Here is a 24,422-nt window from a genome sequence, read left to right as displayed (position 1 = left end):
GTAAGAATTTACCTTTAAATGCCTGGTTCAAAGATGAAATTTAGACATTTAAATTATCAACAACCGTGAGGCAGATAATAGTGAGGGCTTATCAGACCAATAATAGGCACAAACGCTACAGAATCTAAGTGAAAACGTTTAATAAACACAAAAATGACTACATAAGTATGGAAACAAAAAACCCAAAATGCAATTTGGACTATTTTCCGATAGAAAATAGTCCCTCATTAGTTGATATTGACTAAAGGCTTTAGTATAATTAAAATTACAAGGTATAGGTAAACCTAAAACGACTCTTAAAGCTATACAATATAAATATGAAAACGCCGTTATATCTGTACGAACAGTAAGCGTTATCGGTCTAGACAGGTGTAATAAACAGATGCTATTTTTATCGATTTTTACTCTTAATCAGAAACAAAAGATAAGATTTCAGATGTTTAAAAAATTAATAAAACTATTGTAATTGGATGAAATAACACTCGTTTTATGACGTTATTCATTAAACTTTTGCATCTATTTTTGAATCCGTATTTTTATAGACATAAAACAATTTCATATTAATAATACATCTTTGTTGTGAATAATACTTATTATGTAGTGTCTCACAAAATTTTTTTTTTTCTCTGATGTTTTGTTCTTTCAGAATTGCATTTAAGGAAGTTCTGAATGCGATGGAAGTTCTGTCCTTGAATTTTAGAAATGATTATCGAAATTATAATAGACATACGGTGACGAAAATGCATAAAAATATCTCGTAAAAATTAAAGGAAATGTCTTTTTCAAGCTTATGAATGTCATATTTAAAAATAATTATAGCCTCTCCCTTTATATTTTATTTATATTGCATGATTATAAGTTGAAATAAAAATTTATTTATATGAAAATTTTTATGCTGTACTTAACAAAAATTACAAAAACTATCAATAATTAAAGAATAATATTTTATAAACTTTAGAATTTATAATTTTTGGCAATTAACATTTTGTATACAACTTTGTATCGTGTTGTCTCTTAAAAGGATATTACGATTCTTAAACAATTTCTAATTTTATAAAAGATTTTACTAATTTAAAGTGATAAATAGTTAATGTTATAATAGACAGAAAATCCATGTTTCTTGAAATTTTCTAGATGATACTATCTGAGCACGTAATATGTAATTATGTCAACAATCTTCCTATATACACATGAGGAATGTTGTATCAAAGATCATCTAATTGTTAGAATGAACCATCGAGGAGCAGCAAACTGTTATACGTTTGCTGCTCCTCAGCGGTCAAACGGTTTCGAAACAAGAGAAATTTCTCACTGAAATTTGGCGCAGTATGAAGACTGTTGTTTCAGACACCATACATTGTATGATTCGGCCGAAAGATTTAAGAAATGCTAATTTACTTATCTATTTGCAATTTGTATCTGTTGCAATAGTTGCTGAAGCAATCGGTTCTCATCTCATCGGCCACCTTAAATTTTTCGATTCAATCTTACACCTTAAATTTGCTTAAACGACTGTCTAAATACTGAACCACCATCAAGTGATAAATTTCACTTGCTTTTATATCTTTTGATTGCAAAACCGTATAATACCACGCTGCACTAGGCTGGTGCATTCTGACAGATGAGTAGCCATCTGTAATAAGACATCGACATTTGCATATAATAAATATATCTGATATTAGAAGAAAGCAAAATTTGTGCAGACAATTGCTTTGTAATATGATCTACCAAACTCCAATGAAACGTTCCATTGTAATTGAAAACGTAACAAATATTCACGCTTTCGTTGTTGGACGCATAATAACAAGAATACTGCGAAAGCTGAAATAGAAATTTATGTGTTTCTATAAATTTTTTAAAATATATTTTTTATTTAAATATTTCATTTCTTGCGTTGAAACCGTGTTGTATTAAATTTTTGAGAGTTTTAAACACAAAATCGTGTTATTAATCAATCACGTGGCTTCTTTTTCATCTTTATTGATTAAAATAGAAAAGAATAAAAATAGAAAAGAAGCCATGTGAGTGATTAATAATACGATCTTTTGTTTAACACACTTAAATATTTTTGTTAATATATTCGTATTCCACAAAATACAAGTTTAAATATCATACACCATTGCTGTTTAATATTAGTATATTGTATACAGTAAGATTAAAATTCTATTATCTTGTTATGACAGCACAACTTGTTCAAACGCATCCATATGCAAGTTCAAACATGCTCTCACAGCGAGTATTATAGAAGGAAATCAAATTACAAAGAACACATACACATGAAGTTGGAACTTATAAATTGCTCGTGTATGTATGTACATGTCATATATGCATGTTCATACCTGTCGCTGTAAATGCAGCGACATAAAATATTATGAATAGTTATATTTCATTTTTTCATACTGTCGGTATTTTTTTTCTTAAAGTATAAAATTAGTGCAATGTGATTATATAAATAATTAAAAAAATTACATTTATAATTACAGTCAAAATTCAATTAGTAATAGTAAGGCTTACTGTTGTTATTCCTTTGGATGGGGGTCGCGGAGCTAAGAAGGTTTTTATATTTACTATTTAGGGATCGCGGAGCTAAGAAGGTTGAGAATCGGTGTTGTATGTTATTTGCCTTCCATTTGAACATTTAAAATGTTTTCTTGAAATTGTGACTTACATCTTTGACTAAATCCATTCATTGTTTTTCTAGATTTTGTGAAAATTAACTTATTTTGCTTTTGAAACACTGGGATCTTCACAATATAAATCTATTCTAATAAGAAAAGAAAAATATTACTAAAATAGTTTTTGTTTTGATTGAAAAGATATAGAAGTATAGATATTACAGATACTGCAGTGGAGAATTAATATAATCGCATACATTTTTTACATTTTCAATACAAAATATTCTTAATAATTGGTATAATAGTCGAAATTTACGAGTTCTGCAAAATTTACAATGTTTGTAAGATAGAATATATTTACAAAATACATACACAAAAAATATTATTAAAAGTAGAGGAGAAGGTGGTATTATGGAACACTGCGGGTATTATGGAACCACCCCATTTCGAACTGATAGCGGAATGTGGCTGAACTGAACTAGGCAGACATCCATAGCAAGGGGAAAATCCGTTTTACTTCAGTTAAACGGTTGTCTGTATTTAATCAGCAAATTTGTTTTTTTCAAAATTTGCAAGTTTTGAATGCTAAGTGAATTTAATTATTTTTAAAATATAAATCGTGTAGTTGTAGGTTCACTGGTGCATGTATTCCGTTCCAGAGACTTAGCGGTACATATTAATCTGTGTGATGTTCACGTTTTTTAAATTTTGGTCTTGACAGACATAAGTTAATTCGAGATGGCGATGCGTGAAATACGGACCCCATTGGTGCTTTTACAGTAATATGGAACTCAACTCCTCCGAACTTTCTATTTGCAAGCAGACATTCCTCCAGAGCAATTTGTGAAAAAGACACTAGGTAGAAAGCCAATTCTTCCCGAGAATATCGAAAAAGAGCTGCTGGAATATATATTGTTGATGGAGGTCATATTTTTCTATTATAAAAGCATTTTTGCGATAAAATACATTGGAGTAAATAATTTGGTAATTATTTAACATTTTTTGTCCTTTCCTATTTGTTTTTGGCTACATTAAAGCATTTTTTTGGTAAGGTTCCATATTACCACCCGATTTTCTCTAAGCCTACTTTCGGACTTTTTGTACAAAAGCTTTCAAAAACCATACTTATAATCACACTAGCGAAAAATCCAATTAGGAACATTTAGTTTACTAGTTACCAGTACTTTTCGCACAAAAAATGTGGGTGTAGTTACGGTACCTTGTTTACAATTCACTAAAATATAATTGGAGTTCCATAATACCACCTTCTCCTCTACTTAAAATGTTGTGTGAGTAAGTTATGATTAATTTTCATAAATTATTAGCCGTGTAAGTTTATATGCCCCATTGATTCTATATGTTTTTAATAATAGGAAATTAAACTTGAAAATTCGATATCTAAAAGTATTGAACTTGTCGATGAATCATCGTGTATCAAACAAAATAATGTTCAATACCTGATTTGAAATATAGTTAAAAGGAAAGTTAAAATTAAAGTTAAAAATAAGAACATTTCATAAAATCACAAGTTATAATCCAAATAGATCTGAAAAATTATTATTATTATACTTATTAGTATTAGAACGGGGATTTATTCACTCATGTTTGTGTTCATTTTTAATCCCTGTACAATGTTAATGTTTCTTATACTTGTATTAATAGCTTCGTTCATGCTAAGGACAAATATAATTTCTTTTAAAATTTTTCAAAATTAAAAATTTTAGCCTTTTCATTTGGTTCATAATTATTGATTTCATTCAATAACCACCATTTTCTATTTTAATGTTTTATTTCCTGTATTCAATTAGTCCTCAAATTTTATAATATATATGCATATAATTATTTATGTTTAGGTATTCAGATGTTCAAAATAGTTTTAATTTAACTCTTTATGTGTTAAAATCATGTAGAGTCTATAAATATTTGATTATTTATTTATTTAGTTAGTTTTTAACCCGGAGACCTCTTATAACTTCAATAGCACGTAAGACTGAAATTATTCATTTAACGAACATTAAAATAACCTGCACTAATTAATCTTTTATGACAATATAAATTAAAAAAACATTTACACCAGAAATATATATTAGAAGCTTTCAAAAAACCTTATTACAAACGCAAAATACTATATAACTTTGTGTAGAAATATTTAATATAAAATTCCACTGCTACTAAAAAATAACTTTTGTCGTGTGAAACAACCATTACTTTTTAAATATTTAATTAAAGTGCAGCTACGAATTGTCGTGAAGCCCGCACATCACCAGAGAACCACGCCTGGCATAGAAATCAATAAAAAGATATTTGTTTTATGCGAATATCCGTATAATAATATATAAAACCTTTGTTATATATCGCTATTTTTGTTTCTATTCATACTTTTTCCTGTAGATTCTATAATATATTATTATTATTAATCATACAGTTTTCATATAGAAGGTTACAGTTTTGTTACGAGATAATTGCACATTGTCTTCTGTTCTATTTAAAAGAAACAGAAAGAGAGTGGCTTTAAGTCTGATAGATAATTTTATTGTTTGTATTTAGTATTATAATACGAAAAATGCTACATCTGATTTTTCTCCAAATTACAGTCATTGCCATTCTAATGATTATTTTGATTTTTGGAGCATATTTAATAAAAAATGAGAAAGAGATTATTAGAAAAATATGCATCCAAACTATAGAAATTGCACGTTTCGCTTTCGACAGTATTTTGTCTACGTTGTGGAAAGATAAATCTCTGAAAGACATTGGTAAGTGAAATTTTTTGATTTTTCCTCACTGTACTCTTATATTGTAATGTTTTCATTCTTAATTAGCCATGTTATTATGTTGATATTGACAACTATAAAATTGTTTATAAAATGTTATTTAACTACATATGAAATTACAAAGTTAGTTATCGGCTCCAATCAGATTTCGTCCATAAGCAGTTGCCTAGTTTTCCCAGACCTACGTTTAATCCTGAAGAGCATGTTATTTTTATATAGAACTAGCTATAAATACCGGCTTTGCTGGTTTTTTATTTCTTCGTACATTTATATATAATATAGTTTTTTTATATAAAACACTGTATCACTTCCTCTACATAATCTTTCACTGATTCGATGTGTTTCCCTATAATTTTCAAGTTGCTCTTCTGTTTGATTATTTTTGTTTCGTTGATAATTTTCTCGTAGCAATGTTAGACGTACTTCTTGTTCTTCCATGGATTCATTTTTCCGCGCCATCTTTTGCCTTTGAGATATGACTCGAGACCGCAAAAAATCTTTCTTACGCTTTGGCATTGTTTTTTATATTTTTACTTTTTATACTTCACCATTGACTTTACACTTTCTACTTTTTTCTGTTATTCGTACACTTTTACTTATGAAAATTCAAGTGAAGCATGTGCGTCACACGTCTCCAAAAGCAATCCCCACTACTCACACATAACGGTCCTGGACTATTCCAAAACATTTAAGATTAAGATTAAGATTACATTATAGCCAATCTTATCCGTTTTCACAAAATGCAAAAATTAGGTCCCCCCGTTCCCAGACTAATAAGAGAATTTTTACATGGGTCTATTATAAACACTTATTGTTCATATGTGTTAAACGTTATGGAAATATGTACAAGAGTCTCCCTTTAACAGTTGTTAATACAGATCCTGTCATAATTAGAAATAATAATTTTTAACTATTTTATTGATTTCTATTTAATTATTAACTTTATTATAGAAATAAAACAAGAAGATAAAAGAACTTCAAAAAGAAAACAAAAATTACCAAAAATATCAGAAACGATGATTATATGGAACAGTTTATTCTGTCCACGAAAAGTACAGAACTATTCTTCTCATGTTGGAATCTGTAAACAGATATATTATATTAAATATAATAAAGCCTAATATAATTAGTCTTAAACGTCTGTTTAATTTATAGATTTTTTGCAAGTTACAACTGGTATGTCCATGTTATATTTGAAAGAAAAGATGGTCATATCATCGTGGGGAGGACGTAATTATATATTGTTTTTTCATCCAGAACCTGCTCAGGTATTGTATTATGTTCTGTACTTCTCACTAATATTGTCATTATTACGTATATTAATAATTGTATTTAAATAGGAAGTTTTAAAAAGTAGCATCATAATTAACAAAGATAGAACTTACGACTTTTTTAAACTTTGGTTTGGAGAAAATTCCATTTTATATACGTAAGTTGATAACAAATAATCAAGGTCAAACGAGGATAATTGTAATTTACATGCTTATTATTTAATAGTAAAGGCGATAAATGGAAGAAGGAAAGGAAACTGTTAATGCCAGCTTTTCATTTTCGTATCTTGGAAAAGTTTCAATGCATATTTAATGAACAGTCAAATGTATTAATAGAAAAACTTAAGAAACTAAAGAGAAATGAAGTGTGTGATATCATAGAAATGATTAAACCTTGCTCTTTAGATATAATTGCAGGTAAACATAAATATTTGATTAATATACATAATATAATGAGGATTATATTAATTATTTTAAAAAAATATTTTTTTTAAAAATTAGCCACGGCATTAGGAGTTTCTATAAATGCTCAAAGTAAGAAATCAAATGCTTACTTTCTTGCAATCAATGGGTAAGTAGAAAATATCAAAATAACAATATGGAATTAAATGTCATGATATATTAATTTTATACTGATAATTTTAATAAATTCGAGATTTCTTTAATCAAAGATTGATGCAAATTTCAGTAAAAACTTCGAGACTGTAAACACGTAGAAAATACAAGCAAATGTTCAGTAGGGATTAGAGCAGATTCCAGATAATTATTCGTTGTTTGAAGCCTTTATCAACTGAACAATAAAATTGCTGTTAAATAGCGCTATCTGGTTTCGATTTGCCGTTAGTAATTCTTAGAACAATTGCATGCAGGAGTAGAAGTTGTTTACCATAAAAAGGCAGCTGAATAAACAGGCGGCATTTTGACTGATGATATTTTTAACAAAATATATTTTTATGGCATCTGTTAAAATATTCTAGAATTACATATAAAATGCCAGTAAGAGCTATCTGGTTTGTATTTGTTTAGACATAGCATAGCAATGGTTGTACAGTACAGTACGTGTTTGATATTATCATTGTCTTATTGTGTTTTACGTGATCTTACGTATATTTCAGTTGACTGTTTTTCGATAGAAGTTTGCAAATAGAATTTTAAAAAGTAAGTGATATTTATTGTATTGTAAAAGGTTATATCACAGTTCTTCAGAAATTAATGTCTTTAATATTAACTTCAAATATTGTTTATCAATTTATTAATAAATTTTTATGATATTTAACCATCCATAAAGATTTTTAAAGATTAGTAATTATGCATAACTTTTAAATATTGATTGTAAACACGAAAGATGGAATACTACTGTAGTTTATGTAATTTCTGAAAGTATACAGAAATATATTTTAGACATGGATGGATACAAACAATATTACTATAATTTTTGCTAAAATTCCAGCCAAATCATACGGAAGAATTAACTCCTGTTAAATTCGTGTGTCATATGATTGTTTATACAGTAGAGCATCGATTATCCGACTCAATTGGGGACTCGGGTTCGTCGGATAACTGAAAAAAATCGGATAACCGAAAAGAATGAAAAAAATACATTATTATAATAGTATATTAGTATATCCCTTGTAATTAGTATATTAGTATATCGCTATTAACCAACATCGCGTTGAATTTTCATCGATGTTAAGCCTAACAAATTAAAAAAATAATAATAATCGTCGCTTTTGTATGGTCAAAAATTATTTTAAAATTATTTTATTGCTCACAAAACAAACAACCACTCATAATTATAAAATTAAGTCTCGTTTAAATACGGTACTGGCCTCCCTTCAATGGTCGAGCCTGTGTTGCCTACTAAAACACGCAAAAGTTTAACAAAAATAATATTAAAGTAGCCATGACAAAGCCAAATATTGTAGCGCCACATCACTAGCGGACATTTGAAATTTGCTGATTAGAACGGTCGGTTAACCGATGTCACGGTTAATCGGGGGTCAAATAATCGATGTTCTACTGTATACACATGCTCTTATACATCACAGATTTCAAGAAGGAATTTCAGAAACAAATTTTAAATTTTTCTTTATTCTTTGTTCTGCACAATCGTTTTATTTAATAACAGCTGTTTGAAAAAATCTTTTCAAAGAACTGAAAAAGTCTTTTCAAACAGCTGTTTAATAAAAAATTGTTTGACATCTAAATAATGCAAAGGATATATCTTTAGTGATTTTATAAGGTTATAAACATGTATAATGTGATATGATTGTGTTTAAAAACTTACGTATTTTTTATGTATGTGGTTCAAATTAATTTTTTTTCTACTGGTACACACTTTACTTTTCATATGTAATATTTTTGGTTTGTTTTTTATGATTACTGTTATACTCAATATTGTATTAAGTAAAGTATATATTATAATCATAAAAAGGTTTGCCTTGTTTAAATGTTTTATTGTTCATTCAAGATGCAGCTTTTGAAAGTTTGCAGAAATGCATTTCATATGCACCCATCTGGTGGTTCTGTTAATATGCTACAGGAAAAATTGCACTAACATAACTCATGTTTGTCAACAAACGATCGGACTGTATAAATAAATAAAAATTATTTGTACAGTGAAAATGACCCAAAATAACAAAGCAGAGAACTACTGAATATATTTTAATATTAATTAATGAATACACTAATCAATGCATTTATGATACGTATCATAGACAGACATGGAGAAATGATAAACAATAATGAGTAATTTGTTTCTATAATATTTGAATTAATTTGGGATAAAAATCACTAAAATATGCTTTTATAAATTTATTGTTGACGTTTTGATCATTTCGTTCTGTACATCTTAGTACAGAATACAATTAGGCCTATTTCCTATTTATTATGCAGGATAACATCTTCGCTGCTTGAATGGTTCATGAAGCCATGGTATTGGATACCTGCAATATTTAAATTCAGTTCATTAGGACGAAACTTAAGAAAAAATATTCAATTTGTTCATCAATTTAATACAGAGGTGAGTTATCATTAGGTATTACTAAAAATATAATTATTTTCAGATTAATAAATTATCGTTTAGGTCATTAAAAGAAGGAAGGAGAAGCTGATGAAAAAAGGGAATGATTGTGATTTCTTTGAAAAATTCGAAGCGTATGAAGAAGATACGTTTAGTAAGAAGAAACGGCCATTGTTGGACTTACTGTTGCATTACCATATCAATGAACGAACTATGACAGAAGAAGTTGTCAGAGATCAAGCAGAGAGTATTATATTTGGAGTAAGGAAAAATCAATTAAATTTATAACAGTGGTTACTGCCACTTTTATTTTCAATAGGCTATATTGACAATCTCGAATTTTCAATTCTAATAACATCGAACGTGATATATTTTGTCGATATAATCAGACATAAACTACAGTAAATATAGGGTAAAGTAGGTGATAAGTAAAGTTTTATCAGTAGGTTAACGTAAAGTTGTCAGCTTTGTGTCTGTCGAAAGCACAAAAACCCATTACTTTCGAAACTGGCATTGGTCGTGAATAACGAATTAGTCCTGAGAAATTTGCAGGTGTAATAAATAGAGAATATGAGTTATTCCACATATAAATTCAGTGTTTCTGCAGAGATTTAATATCTAAATTAGTTTTGGTGTTGGGTTTGTTTGGTATGTCTTGATATTAGCAAATGAAATATGAAAGTCATCGAAATAACTTTTGTCATATTAGCAGAATATACAAAACGAAGTCTCACTGGAAGCTTATGTTGTCTTTATTTACGACAAAAACGTGGGAACTCGTGTAAAAACAAAATTAAAGTTGGTACGTTGATGGAAGAAATAATAAGACTGTTCATACATGATTCACATCTTGGCAGAGCTTTATCATTTTGAATTGGAATGCTAGACTTTTCCAGAATCTATATATGTTCAAATTTCTTGAGAAACAAAAGAGTGGACATTTATGCTATTTATGTAAAATAGTATAAGAAGCTTATCATAATCTGAATTGCTTAGTTCCTCAAAATGCTCTTCCTTCATTCAAACTTGAACTTGTCCCTTGCAATCTACTACATGTGAGTTATGAGCACGGTAAACATTTTATCAGGAAATTTTAAAAATCGAAAAATGTCGCAAGGCTTTTAATGGTGATTTAAATGTTGGTTATGTTTTAAACAGAATAAGATGTATAAAAGTATTGTATATTTTTGCTACGTTAAGAGGTTCTAGTAGAAGAATCTAATAGACATATTCTTGCCAAAAGTGTCTTGCAAAAAGTACGTTAGGAAGAATAAGTCTTCATTTCGTGTTGTCTCAAACTTTCTGTCTTTAATTGTTAGTTGATTATTAATTTTTTATGGAATGTATTCAATTGCTAAAATTGTTGCAGTTTGAGACTACTTTCACACACATTAATTAAAAATATTTAATTCCACTTACAAATTATGCTTTCTTAAGTACTGAAATTAATATGTCTCTAAGTAATTGTTTTCGAAATACTGCATTTAAAAGAAAACAAAGGGCATTTATAATAATATATGATGATTTACTGCACACTTTGCAATGGAAGAATAGCCTTCAGATCAATTATTCGTAATAAAATTTTGTTTTGCTTTTTCTTTTAATCAGGGTCACGATACTTCCACCTATGGAATATGTTGGACACTTTATTTGGTGGGACGATATGAAGACGTACAAGAGAAAGTATATCAAGAGCTGCACGAAATATTCAGAAATGATAAGTATAGAGACATCACCGTCGAAGATTTGAAGAAAATGAGATATTTAGATTGTGTAATTAAGGTATTGTTTTTATATTCAACTAGCTGCAAGGACCCGCTTCGCTGGGTTTTTATTTGTTTGTACATTTGTATGTAATATAGTTGTTCTTATATATAAAAGACTGTTTTTCTAAGTAATCTAGAATTTAGCTGCAAGGACCCGCTCCGCTGGGCGAAAAGTAACGATAGTGAAAATTAAGATAATTATATTACAGCCAATCTTACCCGTTTTCACAGAATCCAAGAATTAGATCCCCCGTTTCCAGACTAATTACAGACCTGGTCGCGATTCTATTTCTGAACGTCTCCTGTTCACGTCCAGTCAAACGAACTATTTTCAACGTTTCTGGAACGTTTACAATCGTTCTATAATCGAACCAATATTCGAATTTTATGTTCGAATTCAAATTCGAATATTGTTCGAATCAAATTCGAACAAATTCCAACATTGTTCGAATTGAATTCGAACAAATTCGAACATAACATTTGAAATAGGAAACCACTTTCAGCGCCATATTTTCCGCACCCTTATAGCTATCAAGACGCAACCCCATAGTGCACGAATGGAGACTTGGGGCTATCACCACATACAAACAGCATTCATTTGCGATGTGTAGTTTTTGCGGAAAAGTGAAATATAGGGACACACACGTCCATATATATATATATATATATATATATATAGATTTTTTGTTTGAAAGTTATTTTACTCAGTCTAATAAATATATTTTCATCACAATTATAATAAATCTAATAAAAGTTGAATTTTCACAAAACTCATTTAAAAAGTTTATTTCACTGAAACATTATTTATTGTTCAGTAACAACGTAAGTTAAAAAATATCTACAATTATATTACGTTTGGTATGAATATTAAGTATATTAATAACTATAAATTATATCAAATACAGATACTGTATAGGTACACATAAATGTAAATTAAAAGAACACGTGTTAACAAAGTCATTATTGTTATTTTTAGTAATTAACAAAATACTTTATTTCGTGTATAGTGGAAGAATAACCACTATAAATTCAAAATCATCTGAAAGTCCGGACCATCTTTGTAATTTTATATAATTGATTTTTAAAGAAAATTTCGTAACAATTCTACAGAAATAATAGGAATTTTTTTTTTATATACAGTAAACACATTTTATTCAAATTTTAATTAAAAATTTTGTCACTAAAAAACCTCGTTTATAAGGAAATTGAATTATAAAGTCCACGTTGCTTACTTTATAGGCCCACTTATCAATGGATACGTAGTTTGAAAATACTTATTGTTCTGCAGTAATTACATATTACGTTTAAAAAAAGCTGTCAGGAGCCAATTTTCTTTATTACGTATAAAGCCAGAGGATTTAATAAATTCTTTTAACCGTTTCTTATTTTTGCAATAGCCGTTGTTTTGAAATAGCAATACAGCACTAACAGACCTGAAAATGCGTGTTTCCTTACCGTGTGGCAAATATAATTTTACATTAAATCACATATATATTACTTATTTATAAAGTCTTGTAATTCATTGTTATCTAAGAACAAAGTATTACTAATTTATAATTATGCTTGCTTTATTTTAAACAGTGTTTTTATATTTAGCCTATATTGCTTGCTTTATTTTAAACAGTGTTTTTATATTTAGCCTTTTTTCCATATTACTTTGTATTATGAATGTTTCTATGTAAAATGATAAAAATGATATTTTAAGCCTAGGTAAAAACCTAGGTAATTTCAGCTTACAACATTTAAAAAAGCAATACATTATATTATATTCGTGTAAAATGTTATTATTCTACAACAATATTTACTTTGTTCGCTAATCACTTACATTGTTTTAAATAAAATATATTTAATTCACTTGTTTTTTTGATATGTTATGTTTGCTATATCGTATTTTTTGTAAATGTTTAACTGTTACAGGAAGCTTTAAGGATATATCCTCCTGTCGCTTTCATTAGTAGACACAATCCTTCCGAAATGAAAGTAGGTAAGTTCATTCGTATATTGATTTTCACTATTTTCAAATTAAAAAGCTTTAGCATTTGACTGGAAAGATTTAAATATAAATTCTGAAACCAACTAACTTACCGATTTTCTTGTAAGAATATATCAGTTGTCTTGTAAATACCTTCGTTTAACATGGCAAATTATAAAGTAAAAATATTCGAAAGAAAGTAAAAGTAATGTTTCATTAATCACTCTTAATTAAAAACTGTTATATTATTTGTCTTTTTGAACAGGAGAGTATATTTTGCCAGCCAATTCCTCTTGTGTCATTTGTATCTATGCAATTCATCATAATCCGACCGTCTTCGAAAATCCCGAAATATTCGATCCCGATCGATTTTTACCGGAAAACTTCAAAAAATGTCACCCTTTTGCATTCATTCCGTTTTCTGCCGGTCCAAGAAATTGTCTCGGTAAGTACAAAACTTCGAAAAATTACATAAAATATGAATGAAATCATGTCAAAATTATTTTCTTCATTAGGACAGAGATTTTCAATGATGGAAATGAAGACAATATTAGCAAACGTTCTTCGTCACTTTACAATTAATTCTTTAGATCCTCGAGATAAAATTGTTATTTCTGCCGACGTAATTCTTCGTCCTGTAAACGGTATTAGAATGACAATGGAAAGAAGATACAATTACTAATCGAAGTGTCCATAAAGTATGAATGTTACTCTAAAGAAGGCAAAATCGAATCTAGATCTCATCTTCAAGAATTATTCAATGATAATGTGGTCTCAATAATTCTGGTTTGCAATATAGGGAAAACGTTTGTCATCTGTAATACACTATTTTAATGGGAGGTGTACGGTCAAAAAAGAAAAATTCATTTAATAAACGAGAAAATTTAAATAATTTTATTTTAATAGGACACATATTTTACAACACTCTTTGAGTATTTTAATACTCAAACATTATTGTGAAATTTAGATTAAGAATATTGACACATTTAACATGCACTATTCGTGACGAAATTAACTTTTGAAAAACTTACACATTTGTGTCTTGCAATTGTATTGATACATGTTCGTGTTTTTACCGGTTACTGGAAACAGTAAGTTTCTACTTTCCCGGCTGTTACATATAAAAGACAGAAAGTACAGCAATACGTCAAAAAACGACCTTTAAGATTTATACATTTTCGGAATCAAGACATTCTGAAATGTCGAGAAATTAAAATATTCGGATTTTTTTTCTTTATGTACGAATGTCAGTGTCTGTGTGAAAGGCATGATTTTTCGACCCTATTTAAAGCTTAATTACTCCGGTGCTTTTTCTCGTAAATATTTGATATTATGCAGGTGGTTTGTGTATTATGAGATTAATGCTATTAACGTTTTTTTATTAATAGTCGTATTCGGATACTAAAAGTGTACCATTAAAACCCAGATGAAGGGGTCAGTAACTAACCCTAACTCTAAATAAAATGTGCATTTTGTATGAGAGAGGTTAAATGTTAACCCCAAGCTGATATATTTTTTATTGATATGATTGTTTCTATAACTTTAGCTTTTTAAATAACTCAACCTTTAGAATTCAAGACAATTTTTATTGTTGAAAATCTATATTTATATCTATATATCTATACTAATATTATAAAAAGGTAATGTTTGTATGTATGTAAGTAAGTAAGTTTGGATATAGCGGGTAATCTCCTAAACTACTCATCCGATTTCAAAAATTATTTCACCAATATTTAGAATGGAACTTCAGGGTGGACATAGGATGTATATTATTCCGTTAAACATTCATATAAATTAAAAGATATCATTTAGGTTAAGGCTTTTATGTCCAACAGATGGCGCTACGAGTACAACGCCCTAAGTTTGCTTTTCTGTAAAAATGAACTAAAGCAGATCATCTTCTATCTATCTATATAAGTAAAAATGTAATGTTCGTTTGTTCCTACCGACTTCTTTGAAAATTTTATACAACGCTGCATTCGAATAGGCACGTTTTTATATAATATACGTGTCGAAAATTCCCCCACTGGAAGGAGATGGACAGGATTAAGGCTTACCGTAAAGAACTCTCTACTTCTATTTATACTATTTTAGATGCGGTTTTTTGCGTTTTTTTTGCGTTTTAATAGGGTACGTCAACAGAATATACACTAAGAAGGGATTTCTCGATATTCCCCCTGCGGGGGAGAGAGACAGAATTAAGGCTTACTGTGAAAAACTTGGCTTTCATTATATTATTTTACATGCGGGTTTTTCGTTTTTGATTGCATTTTAATAGGGTACGTCAAGAGAATGTACACTAAAAAAAAATTTTCGAAAAATTCCCCCCTCCACGGGAAATGTGTTTTACATATATAACAGATACATTTTGAGCCACAACAACGCGTGGCGGGGTCTGCTAGTATATATATATATATATATATACTATATCCTACATTNATATATTTCCATTTATATATATATATTTGGTGTGGGTGCCTATATTTCACTACACATCGCACATGAGTGGTGTTTGTGTGTGGTAATAGCTCCGAGTCTCCCATCGTGCACTATGGTGGTTGCGTCTCGATAGCTATAAGGGTGTGGGAGATATGGGGTTAAAAGTGGTTGACTTCTAAAATGTGTAACAATGGAAGTGTCGATAATACAAGTGTTAACAATGGAAGTGTTAACAATAGAAATGTTAACAATGGAAGTGTTGAGTAACAAAGAAATTATTAAGAGAAAGCGACGTGCAAGATTTACGGGCACAGATGCGGTTTTTTTTGTTTTTGCGGGAAATCGAACATATTTTCAGACCCATGTAAAAATTCTCTAATTAGTCTGGAAACGGGGGACCTAATTCTTGCGTTCTGTGAAAACGGGTAAGATTGGCTGTAATGTAATCTTAATATTAAATGTTTAGGAATAGTCGAGGGCAGTTATGTCAGAGTAATGGGAAAGGCTTTTGGAGACGTGTGACGCATATGCTTCACTTGATTTTTCACAAGTAAAAGTGTACGAATAACGTAAAAGAAGTAGAAAGTGAAAAGTGAATAGTAAAGTGTGAAAAGTAAAAATATAATAAACAATGTCAAAGCGTAAGAAAGAATTTTTGCGGTCTCGAATCATATCTGAAAGGCAAAAGATGGCGCGGAGAAACGAATCCATGGAAGAACAAGAAGTACGTCTAACATTGCTACGAGAAAATTATTAACAAATCAAAAATAATTAGACAGAAGAGCGACTTGAAAATTATAGGGAAACACGGTGAATCAGAGAAAGATTATGTAGAGAAAAAAAAAGTCTTTTATATATAAAAAAAACTATGTTACATATAAATGTACGAACAAATAAAAACCCAGAGAAGCGAGTAATCGCAGCTAGTAATTATAATAAAATTAAATTAAATGCACTCCGTACATGTTCTAACAATACAGAGTTTTTTTTATGTATGTTTAGAGCAAATGTATTTAGCGCACTTTGTACAATTTTTATATATTATCAGTCTTTTGTTCTTGGACATGAAAGGCATTTTTTAAGGAATACTTTTAGTAGCATTCCTTTTTGCTCTTATTTTTGGTTACGTTTGAACTGTATCTCTTAATTGCGATCCTTAAGGTCATTTTTGAAAATTTTTTTTTGAATTTTAGAATATTTCTTAAAAGTCTCCAAATTATTTCAAAATTTTTTCCTGCGCGAAAAAATTTTATCGCGATTTTAATTTATTTTTAATGACGCACGCTTCACGTTTAATTGCTTTTTAACAGTTTTTTAATGGGATTTTGATATCAAATTTCATTCATCGTTGTAAAGTTGTAGTGCACGGATTTTCCTTCGGTAAAGTTATTTAAAGCTAGTTTATGATGTCAAAACGACTTTCGATAGTTTCTTAATTTTTTCGATTAATAGATTTTATTATATATAAGTTTATTTAAGTCGGGGGTCGGAAATCGCAATATAAATTTTAATTTCTTAAAAATATTTAAAAAATATACGGCCAGCTAGTATTCACCCTAATATAAACCCATCGCCTCCCGAGAATGTCCCGGGAAATCCAACTCCAGCTGTGTTCAAGGTAATCCAGCTGTGTAAACAATGAATCATCAGTGTCAAATTTCACAGAAAGGCGAGATAAAGGAAAATAAAATTTGAAGCTTTTTCTTCAAAATTAATGCATTTTTTTCGTTTTTTCAGTTTTAAGTATTTTTAAGTATTTTTTGTGTTTAATTACATTAATATCAAAAATGTCTTCGTACGCAAAGAGTTAAAGTGTATTGACGTCACATTCTATATGAATGATTGAGGACACGAGATCTGAAAATTATAGCCGCCCATATGAGATATAACAATTTTATTATCATATTAAGGTTACTTTTGACATTCTCGCGTAAATAAGAAGTTCATGTGTACATTTTTATATGACTACCTTTATACACGAGTTTTTGAAATTTACTGTATGATTGATGACTAATTTGTATCTGTTCTACTTATAAATTAGGATGGTTTTAGATAAATATATAAATATAACTTACGTATATATAGGGTGTTTCATTTCACTTGAGACTGTGAAAAACTCGAGAAATGAATGTTGTAAATTTCCCTCCTAGTAGTGTTTCGAGATAGGAACAAACACGCGATAGTCTGATTTGGCGTGAATACGACTATAAAGATGTTACTTTAACATCTCAAAGAAGAGTTCTCAACGATTATCGACAGTGTCGGCGAAGGTGTGCGGATGCACATTATCATAAAACAACACAACGTTGTTTCAGGCGTTGTTACATCATGTTATTTCTTTCAATTGAATTTTCATATAAAATATATAATTTATTAGATCAAAGTAGTTTTGGATTGGTACAGAAACTGTCATTGGTGCATGACACTTCCCCAAAAACTTTGTACAGTCTTATCATAAGCATTATAAAAGTTATTTGACATATTAAAAGTATTTAGAAAATTAAATTAAAGTAATTGTACAAAAGTTGCAGAACTCTAATAAAATTGAAATAAACTTTTAAATTAAATTTTGAAAATATATTTTTCTAATTAAAATTTTTAATTAGAAAAAGATACTGTTTTTTTTTTATTTTTTAAATTCTTTTAATATGTCAAGTAACTTTTATAATAATCATAATCGGACTCTACGAAGTTTTTGGGCTAGACTCACGCAGGAATGACAATTTCTGTACCAATTCAAAACTGCTAATAATTAATTAATTATATATTTTATACAAAAATTCAATCGAAAGAAGGAATATGATGTAACAACGCCTGAAGCAACGTTGTGTTGTTTCATGATAATCTGCATCCGCACACATTTGACAACATTATGTATATTGTTTGGAAACTCCCTTTTTGAGATCTTAAAGTAACCACTCACGAATCGCGTGATTTTGCGACCGCACTTTAGTCACGTGGCGTTTCACAATATCCATTCTTTTTCCTAAAATTGTAAAATAATTGGGTTCGCTTCAAAAATTATTATTACATCTTTATTTCCATTATTTTCTCTACTTTTTGTCTCTACTCTATATTTTACTCAGTGTAAAATACATTTACATTGACAAAAATTCTTTATTTGCGTCGAATTTAATGTAATTTGATACGGAAAACACAAAAAATTAACATATCAAATTTCAAATCGCTGTAATTTATTCCTGTTTCACCGATTGCCATCAGTTTCTTTGTAAATGGAGAAGAAATATTACGCTATCAAGTGAAGTGAGTAGAAATTTCGCACTACTGCGAGTAAATTTGTCAACGGACCCCGCGTTACNCCCCGTAAAAATTTTTTTTTTGAGTTTTGAAATGTTTTTTAGGTCCCCAAATTTTTTCAAAATTTTTTTCCCGCGCGAAAAAATTTTATAGCGATTTCAATCAACTTTTAATGATGCGCGCTTCACGCTTTATTGCTTTTTAATGTTTTTTTAATGGGAGTTTTTTATCAAAATTAATTAATCGTTCTAAAATTTTAGTGCACCGATTTTCCTTCGGTAAAGTTATTTAAAGCTGCTTTCTGATGTCAAAAACGACCTCCGATAGTTTTTAAATTTTTTTAATTAATAGATTTTATTATATATAAGTTTAATTAATTGGGGGGGGTCGGAAATCGCAATAAAAATTATAATTTTTTAGAAATATTTAAAAATATAGGTTTAGTTTCTGTTCACCCTACTTTAAACTTTTCTCCTCTTGAGACGTCTATGAGAATGTCCCGGGAAATACGACAAAAGCTGTTCTCAAGGTCATCCAGATGTGTAAACAATGACTCATTGGTGTTAAATTGCACAGAAAGGCGAGACAATGGAAACTAAATGATGAAGCTTTTTAACCAAAATTAACGCATTTCTTTCTTTTTTTTTCAGTTTTAAGTATTTTTTATGCTTAATTAAAAATTTTTTTAAAAAGTGGACAAAAAGGTGTTAAACAAGATGATTTATTTAACTTCGGATTGAAATATCTGGAAAAAATACGAATCGTACAATAAAGGTGCTTAGAAGAAACTCTCAGTATTTTGGAAGTAATTCAACTCCGAATTTAGCCTATGTCTATAGACGTAGGGTGTAAAGCAAATTAGATGGCGCTGCAATCCGTTAAAATAAGTTTTTCTGCCATGTTTTATTGCGTAGTGATCCCAGATTGGAAGAAAAGTAGCTCTGATGGCTGAATGGCTAAATATAAATTTTCGAAAGCTGCAGAGATTCGTTTTTTTTAATGTATCACACCTATTTTTTCCAGCAGAATGATTTTACGTTAAAGAAAAGTGTTTCCTTGCATCTCACCTCCAAAGTGGCCTATTTGCAGCGCCATTTACGTTAATTCGCAAACCATATTTAGTCATTAGAGTTTTCCCTTCATTCCAAAATCATTATGCAATAAAACATGAAAAAACTTAACTAATTTTGATTGATTGCAGCGCTATGTACAACGATTCGAAAGAATGTTTCAGATAAATTCTACATAAATTTGAATTTAGCCCTTCCCAGTCAGATTGGTCCATATGGACCTCTTACAATTACATTATACAGTGGTACCTCAGGATACGAACGTCACAGCATACGAAATTATCAGGATACGACACGAAATTCGAACATATTTTTGCTCCACGATACGAACAAAAACTCACCATACGACGTCACATTAGTTCGCAGCGCCATTTTTTATTTACTTCTGTTCATCGGTCTTGGTCCGCGCGTTTACTTCGTCGTGGAAGGATCTTGCTCGACAAAGGAAATCTCGAGGTATTATCAGAAAGTGACTGATTTTATTGAAAAGAAACATCCCAAAAAGGTTTACACTGGCCGTATTGCCGCTCGGGGTAATGACATTTGCCTAAGTCACTTTAGAGACATTTTAAAAAGTAGGCAAAGCACACCTCTTTGGATAGATATTTTACCAAGTGACCTCTATCCATTGAAAGTGCTGGTGGAAGTGAAAGAAAGAAAGCAAAAAAGCAGTGAATAAAAAATTTAAAAAAAATGAAACAGCAAAAATTAAAAAATTAGTGTTAAGTTATTTTTAAGTTATTGTTGCATTATGTTATGTAAGTTAAGTTTTAGTATCATTTCCCTTCTCCCTCTCTTCTGCCACCAGTTTACACCTCCACCGTCGTCTATCCTCAGGGGTAAAGTGCAAATAAAACTGCATTTTTTTTAATCAATTATTATTCTATTATGGTTATTTATACATTTACAACTACAGAACGCATTTTTCAGTGTTTTCCTTGCCATAGTTATTTTTTTAACGTACAACTTAGCTTTGATTTGAGTGTGTTTTTCGTGTTGGAACGAATTATTTGGTTTTACGTGTAATCGTATGGGGAAAATGATTTACCTTACGACATTTTCATGATACGATCTGAGTTTCGAAACGGTTTAATTTCGTATCCTGAGGTACCACTGTATTTAAAATCATTCACAAATGCCTATTGTGTCCATAAAGCACCATTATATTTCATCATATCTTCTCATCAATAGAGTACAGCACAGATTCAATTGCATTAACGAGTAGAGTTTCTTTGTTTACGGGTGAATGCCTGATGTAGTTGAAAGTGCCATTTTGTAATTGTATTTAACATTAATTTTGAAATAAGTTAATTGAGCTTCTGTTTTATTAAAATTATATATTGTTTATATGGATGAGAGGAATCAAGAACAACATGTTAGCATGTATACAGTGTATTAGTTCCTATTATATGAGGTTAAAAATACTTAGATCCATTTGGACCTAGTGGGATAATATGACACAGAGCATTATTGAATTATGTAAAATTACATGAATAAATTTTTTATCTATATTTATTAATAATTTCATTTCAGATGTCTATATTATTAGAAAAAAGATATTGTTGATGTATTGCTGCGTGGAAATGTCTCAGAAGATGAGGATTTGCAGGAGTTTTCAGGTCTGGAGGAATATGAAAACAATGTTTTGACAAGTGCACAAAACATAATTGAAAACTTCGCTGCAGTGAATGAAGAACCTGATAAGGCAGTAGATGCAGCTAAATTTGTTAATTTAATTGCAAACACAGAAACTGATACAAATAAAAACTTTGTCGATTTAGATTACATTCCCTTAGTTCAAAGATTATGTATGTTACAAAATAGAAAAACAAAGAAGTCTATAAAGTGAAAAGCTAAAGATATTGAGTCTTTTCAACTTGATGAATGTAACATCATTTTCTCAGAACCTTAGTGTTATTATGACACCTATGTAATATTTCAAATTATTTTTCACTGATCAAATGTTTGAAACTATTGCAGAACAGACAAATTTGTTTGCCACTCAAAAGACAGGGAGCAGCATAAATACAAATGCCTCTGAAATGGAGCAATTTTTCAATACAAACATTATGAGTGGAGTAGTACAAGTACCTTCTTCTCGATACTATTGGAGTCAACACAGCAAAATTGAAAAAATTGCAAAGATTATGTCAAGATGCAGGTTTGATAAACTGAGAACATACATTCACATAATTGCATTTGCTGACTCGACTACTCCTACTGGGTCCATATAGACCCAGTAAAAAATCTGAATCAATAATAAAAAAAATAATTACAAAACATATTCTAGTGTTAATAAAGATATATAAACTTCAAAATTAATGATGGTAATTTTTTAACTTAAACACTTTTAATTCGGGCTAAAAAGGGTTAGACTGAATGTCTATTATAAAAATTTGGGTTTCTTTTTAAATTTACAAATTTGCCTTCCACCCTATGTCGAGAGAAATGGCTAAACTTTGCGGCGTTGTACTTCCTCCTACAATATACTGAGAAGTTGATCACTTTCCAAAATACTGCGAGTTTCTTTTAAGCATTTTTTATCCGTACCATACGTATTTCTCGAAATAATTTAATCTGAACTTAAATTAAACACTACATAAACAATATAGTAATAAGTTCTGTAAGTAGGGACAAGTGCAATTGACATTTGTTCATGATCACATGCATTCAAATCTTTTCACACATTTCAAATAACTCAATTTGAAAAATAATATTTTTATTGTCTTCGTTCCATATTTTAAATAAATTAAAATATGGAGCGAAGGCAATAAAGATATTCGGTTTACATGTTTTTTAATATATTTACTGCAAATATAAAACAACAACAATAAAGTTCGAAATTTATTTAGTTTATTTTAGTAATATTAAGTTAAATTCATTTTCTAAATTAATTTAGAGAAATAATTATTACCGAGTGGAAATTTCCTTTTCTGTTAATAATTGTTCGTATTAAATAAAGTAGAAGTTAAAGCAAGTGAAGTTATAGAAGCCGGCAAGAATTAAGTTGCTGGCAACTTTAGAAAATTAGAAATAAAAACACATAAAAGTTAATTACTTTCCGTTTTCTCATATTTCCTTGATCGTTCTGATAAATTTTTGATTGTGAAAGAAATCTCTAATAAATTCAAAACCTTGATTTCACCATTACTTTTAAAATAACGAAAGTTAGTTTCGTAACTTTTCTCATTTTACTCACAAACAATACAGTAATTTCTGTAAATACTCCATCTCTATAATATACGAAGCAAATGTAAATAAAATAAATTTAGAAAATAATCGAAATAATTAATTACTTAAATTGAATATATTTAATTTAAAAGATTGTTTCAATTTTATTAGAGTTGTGCAACTTTTATACAATTACTTTAATTTTATTTTTTAAATTCTTTTAATATGTCAAGTAACTTTTATAATAATCATAATCGGACTCTACGAAATTTTTAGGCTAGACTCACGCAGGAATGACAATTTCTGTACCAATTCAAAACTGCTAATAATTAATTAATTATATATTTTATACAAAAATTCAATCGAAAGAAGGAATATGATGTAACAACGCCTGAAGCAACGTTGTGTTGTTTCATGATAATCTGCATCCGCACACATTTGACAACATTATGTATATTGTTTGGAAACTCCCTTTTTGAGATCTTAAAGTAACCACTCACGAATCGCGTGATTTTGCGACCGCACTTTAGTCACGTGGCGTTTCACAATATCCATTCTTTTTCCTAAAATTGTAAAATAATTGGGTTCGCTTCAAAAATTATTATTACATCTTTATTTCCATTATTTTCTCTACTTTTTGTCTCTACTCTATATTTTACTCAGTGTAAAATACATTTACATTGACAAAAATTCTTTATTTGCGTCGAATTTAATGTAATTTGATACGGAAAACACAAAAAATTAACATATCAAATTTCAAATCGCTGTAATTTATTCCTGTTTCACCGATTGCCATCAGTTTCTTTGTAAATGGAGAAGAAATATTACGCTATCAAGTGAAGTGAGTAGAAATTTCGCACTACTGCGAGTAAATTTGTCAACGGACCCCGCGTTACCCTCTACCATGAAAGTCAATAAACGTTAATTGTTTCATGACTCTACTTCAAGCACTTTTTTCTAAGTTGTAAATCGACTAATTACAAAGGTTTTCATTCATTTTACTGATAAAAATGTTTTAAATATTTAACACATAGTGTTGTTAGACCTGAATATATTAATTTTAT

At 29.3% G+C, this 24,422-nt stretch overlaps 1 protein-coding gene across 1 annotated transcript; it reads left to right on the top strand.

The window, feature by feature from the left end:
- The first annotated feature begins 6,383 nt into the window (after nucleotides 1-6,383).
- LOC111612504 (cytochrome P450 4C1-like) lies at nucleotides 6,384-14,264 on the top strand. Its single transcript, XM_023353733.1, has 11 exons — nucleotides 6,384-6,472; nucleotides 6,545-6,657; nucleotides 6,730-6,818; nucleotides 6,887-7,077; nucleotides 7,162-7,231; nucleotides 9,556-9,682; nucleotides 9,746-9,943; nucleotides 11,291-11,464; nucleotides 13,366-13,432; nucleotides 13,686-13,865; nucleotides 13,936-14,264. The coding sequence occupies exons 1-11, from the start codon at nucleotides 6,406-6,408 to the stop codon at nucleotides 14,100-14,102; spliced, it is 1,443 nt and encodes a 480-aa protein (XP_023209501.1). The 5' UTR covers nucleotides 6,384-6,405; the 3' UTR covers nucleotides 14,103-14,264.
- Nucleotides 14,265-24,422: the final 10,158 nt, after the last annotated feature.

This window comes from Centruroides sculpturatus, unplaced genomic scaffold (genome assembly GCF_000671375.1).
Source record: "Centruroides sculpturatus isolate CEXI.00-Female unplaced genomic scaffold, Cexi_2.0 scaffold1769, whole genome shotgun sequence".
NCBI lineage: Eukaryota > Metazoa > Arthropoda > Arachnida > Scorpiones > Buthidae > Centruroides > Centruroides sculpturatus.
The sequence above is the reverse complement of the archived record's forward strand: the minus strand, read 5'-3'. Positions and strand labels throughout refer to the sequence as shown.